Genomic DNA, 18,344 nt, shown 5'->3' with positions numbered 1-18,344 from the left:
ACAAAAGAAATAAATAGGTACTAGTTAAGCAAATTACTCAAAATAAATAATCTTAAGTCTCAGTGAAAAGCAAGACTCTCTCACAGTAATACTTAGATAGGTGCCGTGTATATACGGTTAGTCTGATAATAAAAAAAAAATATATATATATATAACCCAGGGCCCTTTCCCCGGTATGCGTAAAAGCATACTCTACTATAAGAAAAGGTAAACCTTTGAAATTCCATGAGGCATGATCATAAACATATATCAAAGAGCAGTATTATAGTACTAAGATTTCACAACACAGGAAAAAGCAAAAACGCTTCCCGCATGTCCCTACCGTGTCATGTTATCTGTGGTAGGTACATAGTACGTTTGCAATAATAGATCTCTATTACCAGTATATAAGTGTATAATCTATGATCTCTATACTCCCAGAGTACATTTATACGTACTATACTATTACATAATACTATATTAGTACTGTTACATAGTATATTAGGTACTTACTTTGTGATATATGACATATCGTAATCATAAATAAAGTAGACCATACTATCACCGGCAGGTGGATAGAAAGAATTTACAGTATTTTATTATATTACGATAAAACGAAAAAAGAGTTATTTTGATTGTGATTCAAAGTGGTAAGTATATTTTAATTTTAAAAATTTGTTGGTACAAATGAGAACATAAGGATAAATTCATATTATTTAACAATACGATAAATTGTCGAACGTCGATTGTTTAGTTTATATCAAACTTAGAGGATTTCTAAAAATTATTATTTGAAATCCTATAATAAGTTTATGTTATAATATATAACTTTTAACAATAACTCATAGTATGAGCTACTTTGTCTAACATTTTAAGATCGTTGACTTGTCTAACTCGTTATCAATATTATCAAATTCACAAGCACTTCAACTATCTATAGAGATACCCATTCTAAATTTAAACTTTTCTATTCACAAAACAAACATAATATTGTCGTTATTGAAAGTTAAGCTATAATAATTTGCAGAATTTATTATAAAATGGTGAATTGGAGACTAATTGGTGCCTTGGCCTTACCCAATGTGGGTGGATGGTTGAGCGCTCTGAGCATGGCAGGCCAGGTCAGGTCCCCTGCAGGCAAATCCTGGTATGACAATATAAACAAACCTTCCTGGAATCCACCTAAGTGGATATTTGGACCGGCTTGGACTGCTTTATACACTGGCATGGGCTATGCATCTTATATGGTTTATGAAGACTGTGGTGGTTTTACGGGTTAGTACTAATTTTTATTATAATTTTTGTTTTTATAGTCCAGTTTATTTACATGCATTTATTATCTTATAAGAAATTAATGACAACTTAAAAAAATGTCTGTAGCATAAGCGCTGTTTTTATGTACCAAAGAGTTATCATGTAACAACTTATGCACATAAATAAAAAAAAATAATTTTATACAATAAATTTGGAAAAAATTTTAATATATGCCAGAAAAATTCTACCTAAGTGGAGCTGAGGTGAGCAATTAGTTATTTTTAATTTAAGGGTTTTGTTAGTCTATGTAGCTTAAACATACAAGTATTAATATGTCCCTTTTAAATTTCAGAAGACTCTCTTATTCCTCTTAGTCTATTTGGAACGCAGCTCATCTTCAATTGGACCTGGTCACCCGTATTCTTCAAGTATCATCAACTTGGACTGGTAATATCATTTATTTATAGTTATAGCACTTGTAGTATGCTGCATTAAAGTGTGGGTTGGCAGATGTCACATGTTATCAAACATTTGATTCTTGGACATGCCGGCTTCCTCACAATGTTTTCCTTCACCGTTTAAGGCAGTGATGATGTTAACCACATGTACAGATAAATGGAAAAATCAATTTATTCCAGCTTTTGAAGTCTGAGGTTCTCACCACTAAGCACACATACACAGATTAGTAATAAAAATACCTTTATTATTTATGGCATTTCATGAAATCTATTATATTTGTACATTTATACTAACCTTTTTTATTAATACTTTTTTCAGGCGTTAATCCACATGTTTGCACTGGACATAGCGGCTGGGGCCTGTACATTAAGTTTCTTCAAAGTAAACAAGAAGACACTTTATCTAATGGCACCATATCTGTGCTGGCTGACATTTGCTACATGTTTAAATTATTCCATTTGGAAATTGAATTCGAATGAACCGCAAAATGTTAAGAAAGATTGACTTTGATGGTTTTTAAGAGAAGATTTTGTAAGGATGAATATGGAAATGGTGGATAGAAAATGTTCTAGAATCTAGTTAGATTCTAGAACATTAAAAAAAGAAGAAGAAAGTATGAACCAATTATGTTATGGAACTCCATAACATAATTCGTTCCTATTTAACCTTAAATAGAATAAACAAAACAAGGAAAAAGTCATGTATTGAACTATGTGTTCATCTGTAGCTTTTGTGAAACAAATGCAAGGCTATTTCCTCCTTATGTTTACAGAAATTAGTTTCCTATTGACTTAAAACATATTCAAGAAATACCATTTTAAACTGCATAAAAATTACATTCATCATTTCTGTAACACATTTTTTATGATCAAACTATATATACACTATCTTGTTAATAACTGTAGAAACTATTTTTAAGATGAAATGTTGAGTACAAAATGTTTGTGAAGTATTTAGTAAAGTATTGACATCTATTTTTAAATAATTATTTTTACTATACAACTCCGAATATACATAAAGCACAATTAAATAAGGGTTTTAATTGAGACTGAATTCAATGAAGATAGCATTTATATACAAGCATTTTTGTATCAATCTTTTTACTAAGTGTTAATTGTTATTTACGCGGTTAGAAAAGGACGGATATATGATAACTTATTGACTCTCTCTTACGTATTCTGATGCCATAGAGTGCCTTACCATAGACAAGTTTATCATAAAACGTATTAAAATATTGTATTTTAGTAGATAACTAAGACTGTTGTGTATTAATACATTCTACAAATTTGTTTTACCAATTATATACCAAATGAATATACATATTTTCTCTTAATTGTGTTTTTTTTTTCCTCTAGTACCATGTTTTAGCTTTAAAATATAAGTTTAAAAATTGAATAATTATTAGTATCAACCTTAGTGCGCTTTATAAATAAAGGTATGCACATGACGCTACTTTAAAAGTGAGGGAATCTCATATTTTTTTAGCACTTTGTCTCTTTGGGCGTAACATGTAGTTAGATAATATGTATTGTTAGTTTTATTTGTCAACCGAAAATCGAAGATTCTTTATTTTGACTAATTTTTATATTTGACTATCCAAGATGAGTGTTTACAACCGAACAAAGAAACAGCCAAATCTTATAAATAAATTCCGTATCACATTTGTCCGCGATGTATTCCTAAACTACTCAACCAGTTTTAATCAAATTTGCTGACAGTGTGTAGTTTGGTCCAACTTAAAAGATAGAATAGTTTATATTATTTTAATTACGATAACAGCCATGCAGAGCCAAGGCGTGCAGCTATAATATAAGTAAAGAAAAGGTTAAAATATTTAATTATGATTTTATTGTCTCAGTACAATATTTACAAATACATTATTTCATTCGTTTCAATTTATTCAGTTCACTCTGTTGTATCGCAGCATCCTTGTAGATCTGTTTCACCTTCTCTTTCCTTACGTTGTCGCTGAAAAGAGACAAGAAATTATAAATAAACGATTGGTTTATCAAATATATTTTAGAAAAATTAGAATATAACATAATTTACTTTAAGACCCCATTACACACCCGCAAAGTTACCGCTTATGCGCAAACATTCGTACAATCTATGAACGTTTGCGCTCATATTAGGAAAAAACATTTCCAAATGTCGTCCTACACTTGTGGGTTTGCGTATTCGTGTGAATGTAGGTGACATCCATATTCCATAACGAATTAAAATCACCATACTACGAATATTATAAATGCGAAATTTTGTAAGGATGTGAGTGTTTGTTGCTCTTTCACGCAAAAACTACTGAACCGATTGCAATGATATTTGGTACGTAGACAGCTGGACAAATGGAATAACGTATAGGCAAATTTTTATCCTGATATTCCTACGGGATACAGCCTTACGCGGGTGAAACCGCGGTGCGCAGCTAGTATCCCATAAGAAAACAAAACACCAAAACTCCCACATCCAACTCACCTCTGAATCTTCTGTCGAATCTTCACAAACGCTATATACGCCTTATCCCTCCTTATCTCCCTGAGGGCTCCCTTCATTTCCCTTTTGTATTTGGTCAACAGTCGCGCCCTTTGTGCGTTCTCGCGCGATAACTTCGATGACTTGCTGCCAGTGAAACTGTTGAATACATTGAGTAATTATTATTTTTTAATTACAATTAGATTTTATCCAATCTTCCTATAAAACTAATTTGAATAATAATTAACATTTAGAAATTAAAAACTTTTTAACGGATTTTAAACGCGATGTATTTATCATATTATTAACCTGACGTTTCAAACACTTTACAGCGAGCGTGTTTTTAATTTCTAAATGTATAAAATACTTGCGTAAAATCAAACACTAGAAAATACTATATTAATTAACAACTGAATATATTGTACGGATTATAATATTCAGCATAGTTTAACGCAAAAACTAATGAAATGATTGCAATGAAATTTGGTACGTAGATAGCTGGACAACTGGATTAGCACATAGGCAACTTTTAAACCATGAAACCACGGGGCGCAGCTAGTCTTACATAAAAGAAAGTCGTGATAGATGCACCAGTTATATTTGAACGGCTTGACTCCTCCCTTTTAATGATTTTTGGTTTTTTGACATACTCTGACTGGATTAGGATAAAAATTCTTAAAAAAATTTGCAAAGGCAGAATTTTGCTGAGTATGGTGCATTATTCATACTCGATAGTGGCAACGACTGTTAAAATATAATGGATACTTTAATGTACTAATTATCACTACATAGTATAAAGCAAAGTCGCTCTTCGCGTCTGTACGTATGTATGCTTAGATATTTAAAGCTATACAACGGATAGAGTGACTCAAGAGGAAGGTTTATATGTATAATAACATCTATTAAATTACTCGGAATTTAACGCGTGCGAAGCCGCGCGGAAATACTAGTTCCAGATAAAATAAATGCTACTGTTTATGGTAAAGTATAAAGAAAAGCTTACACTTCTTGGATGTCCGGTTCATATAACCGCAGCGCTTTCGGCTTCACTTTCTCTTTCGCCATAAGTGTGTACGTCTTAGTCTCCAATGTTTCCTTCATATGTTGCAGAACCTTCTCTACAATATTGGCAACTTTCTTGGGATACATTTCCAAATCAATACGACCTAACAACTGCATATGCGGCTCGAAAATAGCCTTTAAAGCTTCCATTTCCATATAATTATCGAAAAATTCCCTTAACATTAAAATGGAAGTCGACAAACATTTTATCCTAAAAGTGTCGTCTATTTCGCGGGCGACCAAATCTTTTGCCGCCATTTTCTGATTGACGTCCAGTTTGGCGCAATCCTGTTCCAAATTTAAAATTTTAACATCTTTGTGTAATCTGAAAGGAGGTACTACTTGAACGGGATTCAATACAGAGGTATTGGCGCACAGATAAAAAATGCCTCTTAAAAAGTTAACCGCGGTGGGAACGAATCGTTTTGACAGGGCTGTGTATTCCAAAACTAAAGCTACAATAAATAGACCTCTAGAAACCGAATAAGCGTCATTAAACCTGCATTCAGATAAAATTTTCGCCATGAAAACTAAAGATGGCGTCGTGACAGGATGCCGGAAGTCAGATGTGGGATACAATAACGAAATTAATTTGAAAAAAATCAAAGTGTCCAAATCGGGCACTTTTCTGGGGTTCTTTTGATACGCGTCATACTTTTCCTTCAATAATTCCGCAATAAATTTCTTCGTGAACACTTTATTTACATGCATTAAGTCGTAGAAATATGGGGCGAGTTTGTCGAAAATTAAAAACGCTTTTATAATATCCCCTTCCTCCTTCAGATTTGTGAATAAATCGTTAACATGTTGGAGTAGATGAGCGAATAGTCGACTAAGGATTTCCTTGTTGTTTTCCGATAAACTGGGATCATAACTTTTTATCAATTTTTGTAGGGCTGTCGATTGCTGTGATGGTGTTTTTCCAGTTAATAATTCCTGAAAACAAATGTATATAAAACACACACAAACATTAAAAATTTTTGGTTCATCTAATTTTACTGTTATGTTAAAAATTACAACGACATGCAATAATTCAAAACACCATGACCAGCATAATGACACTCTTTCACTTACCCTTAATTTATCACCTTCTGTCGACTTCAATTCAAATACTGAACCCAATATTTCGTCGTCTGAATTTTCATCTTTATTATTATTTTGACCACGATCACTAACACTTTCGGCATCATCGTCAGTATTTTCATCACTATCCTCATTATCATTATCATTTTCATCACTTTCAGCCTCATCAACTTCTTCATCTTCATTTTCATCACTTTCACCATCATCCAAATCTTCATCACTTTTTACACCTTTTTCACAACTTTCATCAGGCTCACTATCAGAACCAATAATAGTGGTACTTTCTTTCATGCAATTTTCATTATTTTCATTTATATGATTTTCAATAACTTCATCTGCAGATTCGTCCTCTTCACTTTTAGCTTTCTTTGTCACTATTTCGCTATTTGACATTTTTCGTTTACGGTTAATTTCGTCTTTGTTTCCGGTGCTTTTAATTTTTTCTGGTGTAACAGGTATTTCTTCAACTTCATTGTCACTTTCGTCACTATTTTCTTCAACTTCGTCACTTCCATCACCACTTTCACTCACATCACCGTTCATTTTCTGTTCTTCATCGTCTGATTCATTTTCTTCTTCATCGTCTTCATCTTTTTCATCTTCAGATGATGTATCGGAAACGCCATCATCAAATGTGTTTCTAGCTTTTGGTACTGAAAAATATAAAAGTACATTAAATAACATCATTATACAATTTCATCATTAAACACACAGGTTACTTATACACAATATTCATGTATCAAATAAATTGGACCGTTCAATTATTACGAGCTTACCATTATAATCTTTGAGTATATGTTCGGGCACTAGAGGTTTTCCATCCTTGTCATAAGCCAGCATAATTTCTTTTTCATCATCCAATTCAAAATTGTCGTCTAAATCGTCAGCTGATCTGTGAATATACATTTTTCATTTATTAAAGACAAGTTTTTTTCTAATTTCTTTAATTCACAAAAATGCTACCAACCAAAAAAAAAGTAGTATATGAGATATTGTTGAAGAGTAAAGAAATTTGGTTATAAGGCGGGATTTTAACCCGCGTGTTTTTGCCAAAGTGAGTCAAGATGGAGTCGCAAGAGGCTGGTGATGCTAATTAATGCGTGTTTAAAAAAAAGTATAATATATGCATAGCACATTTTATTATGCCACACATTTTTATGTATAATAATATTTAAATGTTTTTTTTTATATAATTATAAATGCCGAATCCGAATTCCGTAGAAATATCGAGATAAAAAGTTGCCTATATGTTATTCCAGTTGTCCAGCTATCTAATACCAAATTTAATTGCAATTGGTTCAGTAGTTTTTGCGTGAAAGAGCAACAAACACACACACATCCTTACAAACTTTCGCATTTATAATATTAGTATGATATGATATGATATGATATGATAGTAGGATTTACCACTATGATATTGCCCACTTGCTTAACCCAACTGTCTATTAATTTTGATGATATATAAACAAACCTATGCTTTACAGTTGGTTGCACGATTTTCCGCTGAGCCTCATCTTCTGGCAACATCCTCGCTTGTCTTTGCTTCTCTAACTCTTCTAGTTTCTTCCTTTCTTCTTCTTTCTGCTTCTCTGTACTTTTTAGGGCGTCAGATGGCTGAAATGATTTATGAACTTAATTGCAAATATTTTTTATGTTTTTTACATACCACTAGCTGACCCGGCAAATACTGTTTTGCCTTACACATATCATTTAGAGGTATGTAAAATTGAAGTTGTCTGATACTCAGACCTAACCAATATGCACACAAAATTTCATGAGAATCGGTATAATCGTTTCAGAGGAGTATGGTAACTAACATTGTGACACGACAATTTTAAATATATAAAGATTATTTTGCTAATGTATTGAAGAAAATATGTTTTAATATTTTCTAAAAGTATAAACCAATTATGAAGATAATCAACAATTATTATATGATGGTTGTTTATTGTATTAATTGATTTTACGTTTAGAAAGAGAGTTCATTTTAAATGAGATCACCTAAATTAAACAAATAACTAAATATATTCAAGTATATGCAAGGAATTATTAAAACCTGGCAATCTCAATCAGGTTAATAAGATGATACTCATAACATTACTGTATTGTCATGAAACCTTAATAACCATACAAAGTTTGAATTAAATCTGTCCATTTATAGTGGGTCTAATATGTACATCTAAAGAAGTCTGTAGCAGTAGTAGTCATACGCAAATATAGGTGAAGGTAATAAAAGTATGTTAATAAGGCAGGATGATCATATAAAATAAAAAATACTTACAGTTCCTCTTCTATCGAACTTCAGTTCCCTCATCATTTTGTCGTAATCCTGTCCAGACTCCGCTTTACTCAACAACTTATCAATCAACGAGTCTTCTTTAACCTTCTTAAAAACTACTGGTTGTAAATCCTTCCACTCGCTATCTAGTTTCTCAGTCAAATCCAGGGTCTGTTCTTTTTCCTTCTGTTTCTCCGCTTTCCTCTTCTTGGATTCGGCTATCAGTTGTTCTATCAAGTCTTTGTGGGACTTAGCGCCGTCTTTTGATTCTGTTTTCGATAGAATACCACCACCAAAGTGGCCTTCTGACACAAAATCATCTGTAAAAAATTGTTGAATGTATTCAGTCCATTATCTACCATCAAATAAGATTATTTAGGTTTTTATATTAAACTAGCATACCCGTTGGTAACATACATCAGGACACTGGATTTTTATATTAAGAAGATAAGAACTGACAAACATAAGCATTTTTTAAATTTCTCACTTATAGTCAGATTGGGGGGGTGTAGGTAACATTTATATATGAGTTTGGGTAATTTAATGGAACATGAGTAGAGGAAGGTTATATGCATTTAACTAACACAATTATAGTGTAAATGTATAAAATTAAGTCACTCCAACCAATATTATTACACTTACTATCTAATCCACCAAATGGTTTATCTTCGTCTTCATCATCAGATCTGGGGTCATCAAACTTCTCGATTTGTTCCAATGTTTGACCTCTGTAAGTTTTATGTTAGTTTTTAATTAATGGAATAAGACTTGTTTTAGTTGTTTATTGTTCCTCTTTGATGCAATGCATCTGTACAAATATAATAAATATGAAATAATTCTGCCTGTCTGTATCTTCTTTACTAAACTACTGAACCAAATGGGATAAAATTTGGTACAAAGATAGTTTTGAACCAAGATAGTTTTTGTCCTAAAAAGGCAGGGAGAATAGCAACTAATCAGGGAAACCATGGGACTATCTTTGACTATCTTTTCCTTTCAAACAAATACTATATTGTAGTTCAACAACGATTTATGGCAAAATATCACTATTAAGTAATATATACCTAAAAGTAAAGTTTTTTGGCCTTCTCTTTAATTTGCTATATTTATTAACCATTATATGATACAAACAAGTTACAATGTTGAGAAGTAAAATATAATACCTATGTGTCAAAACCTCATCATCTGCCAAATTGTAAATACTCTTCTTGCTGTGCTGTTTAGCCCTCTCCGCAGCAAATCTGGCTATCATACGATCTTCAGCAGATAGGTTGTTACTCTTTTCACCGATACGACGATCAATAAATGTGTTTGTTTTGTTGATTAACTTCATTTCGGTACCTAAGGTTTCTTTACGCTGAAGTAAATAAAGATGTATTTAAATTTTGTTATTTTACCTTAATTATGTATATACACAGAATCAATTAACCGTAAAGATTAATGAAATAATCTAACAATAATATCATAGTTACTATACGAAGTTAAATATAAAAGCATGTCGACAAAAAAAGCGTTAAGCAATACGTTTTTTTTATTTAAACTCTCAGGTGAATAAATTTACCTTCTGGATTGCTTTTGCCCGAGAAACTCCCGGTAGACCGCGATCATGTTTTGATTTTTTACCCAAAACTTTTATTTTCTCTCTATTTATGTGAACTTCGAATGGATTCAACTTTTTCTTTGTTGCATCAGCTTTTTTCTTATGTACTTTATCTGCTAATCCAGCGTTTCGCTTATTTTTCACCTTTGCCATCTTTGTTCGCAATTACTGAAACAGTTTTAGTTAATTTTAATATTTAAAATTGAGGTTATAGTTTCATCAACAAATGCGAACATATAAAACTTTTGAAGGATCAACACATGGTTTTGACAAATTGACACTCGACTCGATTATGAATTCGTTCAGAGATCAATCATAATATTTCGATATAAAATTAATAATTATGAGCTACACCTGGTCAAAAAAGTAAATATTGTTTTAATTATGGACATGAAAAAAAGTATCCAATATAATTAGAATAGCTAAATAATAAGTTTAAAAATAAGGAACTGTTATTTAAATGAGAACGCATTATTTGAATTTGTGCGCTATGATATCATTGGTGGAATAAATGCCGCCGAATTTCGACGACTGCGCTCTCGTAAAATTTCGTAGGGACGCGGCGCGCCGTGTAGCATCTAGCGCGTAGGTATATTATTGTGTGGCTGATACTTCCTTCGTATATACTTGTTTCAAGAAAATGGCAGACGTTTCTAAAGAAGACTTAGAAAAGGAAATTTCAAGTAAGTAAATTACTTCAGTAGAAATTAAAAAGTTTTTGTGTAATTTTTAACGTTTTTAGGTATATCGAAAACATATTTTCCGTGAAATTAAAATTGGTTAGGCTTCATGTAATGGCTTCCCTACAATGTTCCAAAGAAGTTAATTTTTTCGTATCTTGAAAGTAAAATATCTCTGATAGTATTACATCGATACGAAAATGTTTCAAGTGAAAGTTGTTACACTTTGTAGTGCGGATTTTATTAAGCTAGCTCCATTATTTCTTATATCCTATTTAGGTCTGTCTACTGGTGGTTTATTTTTATGCAATGCGTTGCTTGTTACATCAATGCTCCACGTATGATACGGTGAAATGGCGGCATCTTTATTAAAATTTTTTGTACGTGTTAACGCGCACTTGATATTGAAACAATTTTTATCTGAAGCATTTCGGGTAAACTGCAATTGTTTAATCATAAATTAAATTTCTTTCATTGAACTAATTGTTTTGTCAATTTTAATGAAGCCGCCATATTGTTTGCAATCTGTCTCAGACCGAATCGGTGTTACCATTGCTCAGTAAAATAATTTCCAATATTTTCTGATATTAATTAAATTATTCTTGAAGGAAAAAAGAAAAATGCTATGTAGCTAAATTTAAGATTATTCACTTTCGTTTTGTTTAAGAATTCAAGTATTAATTACAGCAAGAATTCTCAATCTAATTTTAATTTTATAAATTCAATGTCTCTTTTTAATTAAATTTAGACTACTAAGTTTTGTTTTTTTCTTAATGTAATAAAATATGATGTTATGAATATTATTAACTAACATTTTATTATTATTTTAATGGTCCATGAAGTAAAAGTTTTCCCTAAATTGGGAGAAACTGTTAAATTGATCTATTTTTGCAATTTTTTTGCAATACACTGTAACTAGTTAATCTTAACTACATATATAAAAAAAATTGAATCTAATTTACCAAAATATTGTTTTAGAAATCCTTCAAAATGCGAATTTGGCAAAAACATCAACTAAGAAGGTCATACAAAAATTGGAGGAGGTATTCGGTACAGACCTGACAGAGAAAAAGAAAATAATCGACCAACTTGTAATGGACTATGTGAACAGTAAAGAATCAGAGGAAGAAGGATTTGATGAGTCCGAGGGTTCAGAGGAAGTAAGTAAAGCTCCAATAGGTTTTATATTAAATAGTTCATGCATTTTCTTCAGCTAAATGACAGGAAAATTATAAAATTATTCTCTTCTTTTTTTACGGTGGCTTGTGACCTGCATTGCAATCAAACATTTTCTATTTTTTTTTTCTTCATATTTTTTTAAAATGTATATTCTCATTTTGAACTGAAAAATATTGAACTAAATTTTCACTGGCAGTTAACACTTGACTGATTGAAGAATGAATCATAGGTTACCTAAAAAAAATAAATAAATACGAGTTTAGTCTAAAACGGAAATATACTTAAAACTTATATTTTAGAGTGAAGAAGACAAAAAACCACCAAAACGAGCACCGGCAAAGGGAAAGAAACGCAAAGAGAGCTCTGACGAAAAGGATGATGCTTCAGAGGAGAGTGAATCTGAGGAGGTGAGCTTTTATTTTACAAGTGCTGGGTTTGATGTAAGGGAATGAAATCAAATTTTAAATAGCTTTGTTGTCATACAAATTAGAAAGATATTACTAGCCATTCCCCGCTGTTTTACCCACAAAGTACATGATGTTATATAGCATATATAACTTTCCTCAATAAATGTGCTATCTTAATACTGAAGGAAGTTTCCAAATCGAACCAGTAGTTCTTGAGATTAGCATGTTCAACCAAACAAACAAACTCTTCAGTTTTATAATATTTATATAGATTACTAGCTCACCTGGCAAACACTGTTCTGCCTTTCTCTTATCATTAAGAAGTATGGCCAATTCTCAGACCTTCCTGATATGCACATAAAATTTCGTGAGAATCAATCCAGTTGTTTTGGAGGAGTACCATACTCCATTGTGACATGAGAATTATATATATATATATATATAAAGATATGCTAAATAAACTTGTGAATAACTGGTAAATAGTAATGTATGTTATACAGCAATTTATAAGCACTTCTAAAAGTCTAAAAAAGTCTAGTTACATAAAAATGTTTCTAGTTAACTTCACACTGTTGAGACACAGAACTCGATCCTTTATTCATATTTAAAAGTAGCTATTTCCCGCGTCTTCGCTCTCGCGTTCTAAGAAAATTGACAGTTGTCATATGTTTTATGTTATTAATATAGCGCCATCTGTCGGAATTTTTAGATTTGGGTGTGATTCATTGGGCATCATAATAGTTCTTATCATGGGAATCAGATGTTATACTGTGGTAAAAAACAGCTCAAGTCTTCAAACACACATATCATATCATAACACTGAACTGTTTCGATATGAAAGAAAGACAAACAAATAAACACAGTTGTATTCATTATATAATTGTAGAATTTTAATGATTTAAAAAAGTTAAGTAATTATGGCATGCATTGTACCGTCTTTTAATATCATATGCTGTATCCTACTTCCTATCTTACTAATATTATAAATGCTAAAGTTTGTGAGGATGGATGTATGTGTATGTGTATGTTTGTTGTTACTCATTCACGCAAAACCTACTGAACCGATTGCAATGAAACTTTGTACTTAGATAGCTGGAATAACACATAGGTTACGGACTTACGCGGGTAAAACCGCGGGGCGCAGCTAGTAGTAGTAGTAGTTCACACTTCATAATTTATGTACATCTTGCTATTGTTTTGCGACAATTTGTTATAAATAAAGTGACATTGAACTTACTTTTTAACATTAAATTACTTTTCAGGATAAGAAGCCAGCCAAGAAAGGAAAGAAGAAGAAGGTAAAATTCCTCTTTAATTTTTAATTGTTACTGGGAATAATGAAATTAGACAAAATTATTAAATTCATACGTCATACCAGAAAAGGGGAGTTGGACGTTTTTTATGAGCATGATATTGTACCTAAATAAATAAAAAATAGTCACCAAATTGTTTGTGCGTGTCCCTTCGTCCAAATGATTCTACGAAATTGGATAAATCTTTATTTTTTTTGTTTTGTTTTTAATTGTCAAGGGGAAGCTTGTATTCATATTTCTTATTCCTATTAAGTTAAGCAATAACGTTTCCTTTTTATTTAAAGTGGATTTAACGAGGTCAGAAAAAATTAAGTCAATCGTTATTTATAAAGGTCTTTAAGGGCTCTATTCTATTTAGGATTGCCTCATACACGTATGTTTAATTGTTGCGGTCATTTTCTTAACGATTTTCCATCACCAGGATGAAGATGATGAACCAAAGAAACCAGCCAAGAGGTCAGCTCCGGCTGCCAAGTCCCGAGGGAAGAAGGCCAAGCAGGATTCCTCCGATGAAGAGGATGGTTCAGCAGACAGTGAATCCGAGGAGGTGATTATTATTTCTATCCTAATGCAATTTTAGAAGAAAAAAGTTATTTTATAATATAATCAACTAGCTGCACGCCTCGGCTCTGTCTGGGTAGTCATTCAACTATCCTATCTTTTAACTTGGATCAAACTGCACATGGTGTGCAAATTCGACTAAAATCGGTTGAGTAGTTTAGGAGACCATCGCGGACAAACAACGTGACACGTAACTTATATTTATATATTAAAATGATGATGATACTCTATCGATGGTATGGAGTTTTTATTTATAAATGTTCTACAAAAGAATTGTTGTATTTAAACCAGTAAACCTACATGCATATCGTACATCAATTTTATAAATAGTGTAATTGAAACTAATCTAATCAAAACTGTTATATTCTTTTTTTATATTTAAATAATGTCTTTTTTTATTCCTTTTTCCAGGAAAAAAAGAAGCCAGCCGCCAAAAAGGGCAAGAAGAAGAAGGGGTCAGAGGACTCCGACAGTGATTGGGGCAAGAAGAAGGTTAGATAAGCTTTTATTACCCGACTGCGCCATATGTTTTGAATGGCAGTTCTGCCTTGCCACAAATTTTGCTAATGTCACGTTGAGGATAGTTTTACGTCTCCAGATATTTATAAGAAGCTCAAAATATATTTGAGTTCTCTCCGTCAAGCGCGGTTATCTGCACCAAAACAAAACGGAAACACACAATATATAGAAATTACCAACACCAAGTTAATTTAATTGTTATAAAGAATGAACAGTAATTATGTACAGAGTATAAAATAAAAACGAAAATCTACCATATTTGGATGCTTGATGAAATATTCATAGTTTTATTTTGTTAGAACTCATAAATTAGAGGTAACATGAACAAATCGAGTACTAGTTATTGAGCGAAGGGATTTCATGCTAGTAGGATGAGGTACGGTAGCAGGAAGGTTATCATATAGGGAAGAATTCTTTGTACAGTTAAAAAAGATATGGTCCAGGTCAGCTTATCAATACCACGTTCACAAAGTGAGTTGTCCCTCATAACCCTGATTTTTGCTAGATGCGCTAGAGTACTTGCGTGATCCAGTCGAATACGGCAGATCGTAGAAGTAACACATTTGGAAATGTCCTTATATTAAGAAAAAAAACTTGGTTTTGAGGGAATCTCGTTTTGTATTGAGCCATAGAATTTGCCCTTACTTCTACTTGACGTAGTCCAAAAATCCTTCCATGTTTCAAAAAGTCTTGGGCGCGCAAGGGCGACAATGTCATGAGTCATGAGTCTGATGATATATGAATGGCTGCTTTAGCACACCAGTCGGCGGACTCATTACCTGTGATACCACTGTGTCCAGGAATCCTAAGAAAGCTGAGGTTACATCTATATCATTTATATATGTGTGTCTTGAATTTATATTATCTGCCAATCTGTCAATCTCAAATCAATTGACATGGATTAGTTTATGGTCGTCTTAATTTTGAAAATAACAGCGTTTATCGATATAGTAAGAAAATGTTAAGGCAGAATTATCAGTAGCGATAAAGCTTTTATTTCAATACTACTGAAGAAGGCAATATAAGTAATGTACATTCAATAAGAAGCGATACCAGACGTAAATACCGCGTAGCGCGAAGGGTGAAGGAAAGGAAAGGAGCCACTGGCTCCTCTCACCGTACAAAACACAATAGCATTTACTCGCAAATATTTGAAGGTGATTTTTGGTGAGGGTGCAATACCTGTTCCCGTTTTATTTGGCCCAGTGCCATCCGAAGCATTCTCGATTCCCACAAAAACATTTCATATGTAACTAAATACTAAGACTAAAAGTTTCTAAATTTTCTGTGTAATTAAGTAGTATTATACTGCTCAAATCCCACAAAAAACATTTTTATATACACTACATGTTTCTTAATTCTCTATGTACTAAAGTATTATTCTACGACAGGGCGCAGCCAGCGGGCGCGGCAAGGGCGGCGGCTACACGCGCGCGTACAAGCTGTCGCCAGCGCTCGCCGAGCTCATGGGCCAGGAGCAGATGCCGCGCCACGAGGTGGTCAAGCGAGTGTGGTCTATTGTCAAGGAGAAGAACCTGTACGACCCGAATAATAAGCAATTCGCGATATGCGACGACGCCCTGTATAAGGTTATAGGCACTAAGCGTTTCAGAACGTTTGGCATGATGAAGTATTTGAAAGCGCACTTCCTGGATTAAGCCGTGTGGTTGGGGATGACGCTGAAACGTTTGTAATGCGAAGGGAAGATACCTATGCGACTGCTTTGGAATGTTCGTTAAATAAGAACTTAAAATGTGAAAATAACAATTTAATTATTGAAGGTATAATATACAGACTACAGCCAAATTTCCATAATCCTGGAAATAATATGACTACTATCTACAACTATATGTTCCTTTTTGTCGATTTTAAAGATATTTGAACTTTGGCAATAAAATAGTTCATTGGCCAGGTGGCTTATGTGGGAGAGTGATAGCGATAGACGATGTATATAGCTGTCTCTTTCCCGCTCTGGTATTATTTTACTTTAAGACGTGACCCTACTACCTTCAGTTCACCGTCATTCCCATGCCTCGATCGAGAAAATAAGAAAAATTATATTTGAATTTTTTATAAGATGTTTCGGGCATTGGATGCGAGCCAATGCGAATAAGCTGGACTAGGATTTATGCTATAAGCACTAATATAGGAATTTGAAATAAAAATTTTAATTAATTAATTATAATTAATATGTATTATGACAGATGCTATCTGTCATGTTATAAAACCAGTTAAGACTAGAATGTACCAATTGGTACAAAGTACGTAACTACAATGTAATGTTATACACAGGTATTATAAAATCACGAATTTGTTTTTTTTTTATGTTATTTTTTTTAAAGTGCGAATTTCAGTTTTGACCGTAGCACAGATAAAAAATATAACATAGCTATCTCGATTATAAAAAAGTGAATTAAATGTAACAGCTATGTAAATAATTACACGTGTAAATTATGCTAATGAAGTATTCTCTCGATAAAATTAGGTTTAAGCGGCTAAATATTTAGTGATTTGTATCGATTTTTATTTTAACATTTTCGTTCCTATGTTTCATATTTTTCTTTTAGTCATATGTATAACGGAATATATTATTTTACTATGCACTGTGTGCAGCTAATTAAATAGAATTGTATTTCATAGTTATGCGTTTTAGTGGTTTTTAAATTCAGGAAAATATGTTTAAAGAATAGAAATATGTCGATCATGAGACGAGACTCAAAATCTTCACCGGTCGTACTCGAGTGTTTTTCTATTCTTTAAAAATAACGTTTTAAAAGCAGGTTTTCAAGAATTAAAAAACGTTGAATTATTTAACACCCAAGTTTATAAATAATATTTTAACCAATGGATGCATTTTATAACTGATACCTAGAATTTAACCATAGTTTTATTATATTGAAATAACTATCCGAACAGATTAATTAGTTTTAAGAAAATTGCCGTTGAAAATGAAAGGTCAAAGTGTTCATAATTGAGTGCTAATTAATACACGTCTTGTAGGAGCACGAATTTTGTTTTAATTAGGACACTAGAATAAGGTTGATTGACACGTAAATGTATTTTTAAAATAATCTAGTTTGCTAGAATGAGGAGGTTGTATGTCCCAGAGTGATTAAATTGATGATTTCAAATGAATTATTGTTTTATTTTACGTTTGTGTTGTTTTTTTACAATACGTGTTTATATATTTATTGTGTTTTATGCATGCTCACCCGCAAATATAGATCTGCTCTTTGTTTGTGTTTGTAAAAGTGACTGCGAATGCGCTCATCGCTTTTAAGGCCAAAGGGACGACAGGAAAAAGGAATGAATGGGGAAAGGTGAGAAAAAGTAAACGGGCCTCCGGCTCCCCCACTCACCGTACGAAACAGTAGCATGCTACTATTTCACGCCGGTCTTCTGTGGGGTCGTGGTACTACTCTGGTGCGAGCTGGCCCAATTCGTGCCGAAACGTGCTTGACTCGCACATGACACAGGTATGTGAAAATTAATTAAACTTAA

The 18,344-nt window shown here is 32.5% G+C and overlaps 3 protein-coding genes across 4 annotated transcripts; 2 read left to right on the top strand and 1 right to left on the bottom strand.

The window, feature by feature from the left end:
- The first annotated feature begins 162 nt into the window (after nt 1–162).
- On the top strand, nt 163–2,256 carry LOC119837809 (translocator protein-like). Of its 2 annotated transcripts, none has more exons than XM_038363571.1 (4): nt 163–207; nt 1,007–1,254; nt 1,586–1,680; nt 2,011–2,256. In XM_038363571.1, the coding sequence occupies exons 1-4, from the start codon at nt 176–178 to the stop codon at nt 2,194–2,196; spliced, it is 561 nt and encodes a 186-aa protein (XP_038219499.1). In that variant the 5' UTR covers nt 163–175; the 3' UTR covers nt 2,197–2,256. The 2 variants fall into 2 exon arrangements, with proteins under 2 accessions (XP_038219499.1, XP_038219500.1); XM_038363572.1 differs by lacking the exon at nt 163–207 and adding an exon at nt 417–629.
- A 1,261-nt stretch (nt 2,257–3,517) lies between these two features.
- LOC119837907 (nucleolar protein 14 homolog) lies at nt 3,518–10,436 on the bottom strand. Its single transcript, XM_038363694.1, has 10 exons — nt 10,146–10,436; nt 9,748–9,941; nt 9,227–9,312; nt 8,588–8,904; nt 7,778–7,920; nt 7,083–7,198; nt 6,298–6,959; nt 5,165–6,159; nt 4,165–4,320; nt 3,518–3,660 (listed from the first exon to the last, which is right to left on the bottom strand). The coding sequence occupies exons 1-10, from the start codon at nt 10,335–10,337 to the stop codon at nt 3,570–3,572; spliced, it is 2,952 nt and encodes a 983-aa protein (XP_038219622.1). The 5' UTR covers nt 10,338–10,436; the 3' UTR covers nt 3,518–3,569.
- A 272-nt stretch (nt 10,437–10,708) lies between these two features.
- Nucleotides 10,709–17,978, top strand: LOC119837783 (nucleolin 1). The gene is made up of 7 exons (XM_038363537.1): nt 10,709–10,867; nt 11,843–12,024; nt 12,343–12,450; nt 13,713–13,748; nt 14,185–14,310; nt 14,736–14,816; nt 16,235–17,978. Exons 1-7 carry the CDS (start codon nt 10,825–10,827, stop codon nt 16,499–16,501), a joined length of 843 nt encoding a protein of 280 aa, XP_038219465.1. The 5' UTR covers nt 10,709–10,824; the 3' UTR covers nt 16,502–17,978.
- Nucleotides 17,979–18,344: the final 366 nt, after the last annotated feature.

Source organism: Zerene cesonia, chromosome 29 (assembly GCF_012273895.1).
Source record: "Zerene cesonia ecotype Mississippi chromosome 29, Zerene_cesonia_1.1, whole genome shotgun sequence".
Taxonomy (NCBI): Eukaryota; Metazoa; Arthropoda; class Insecta; order Lepidoptera; family Pieridae; genus Zerene; species Zerene cesonia.
Note: the sequence above shows the minus strand (reverse complement) of the source record. Positions and strands in the feature narration are given on the sequence as shown.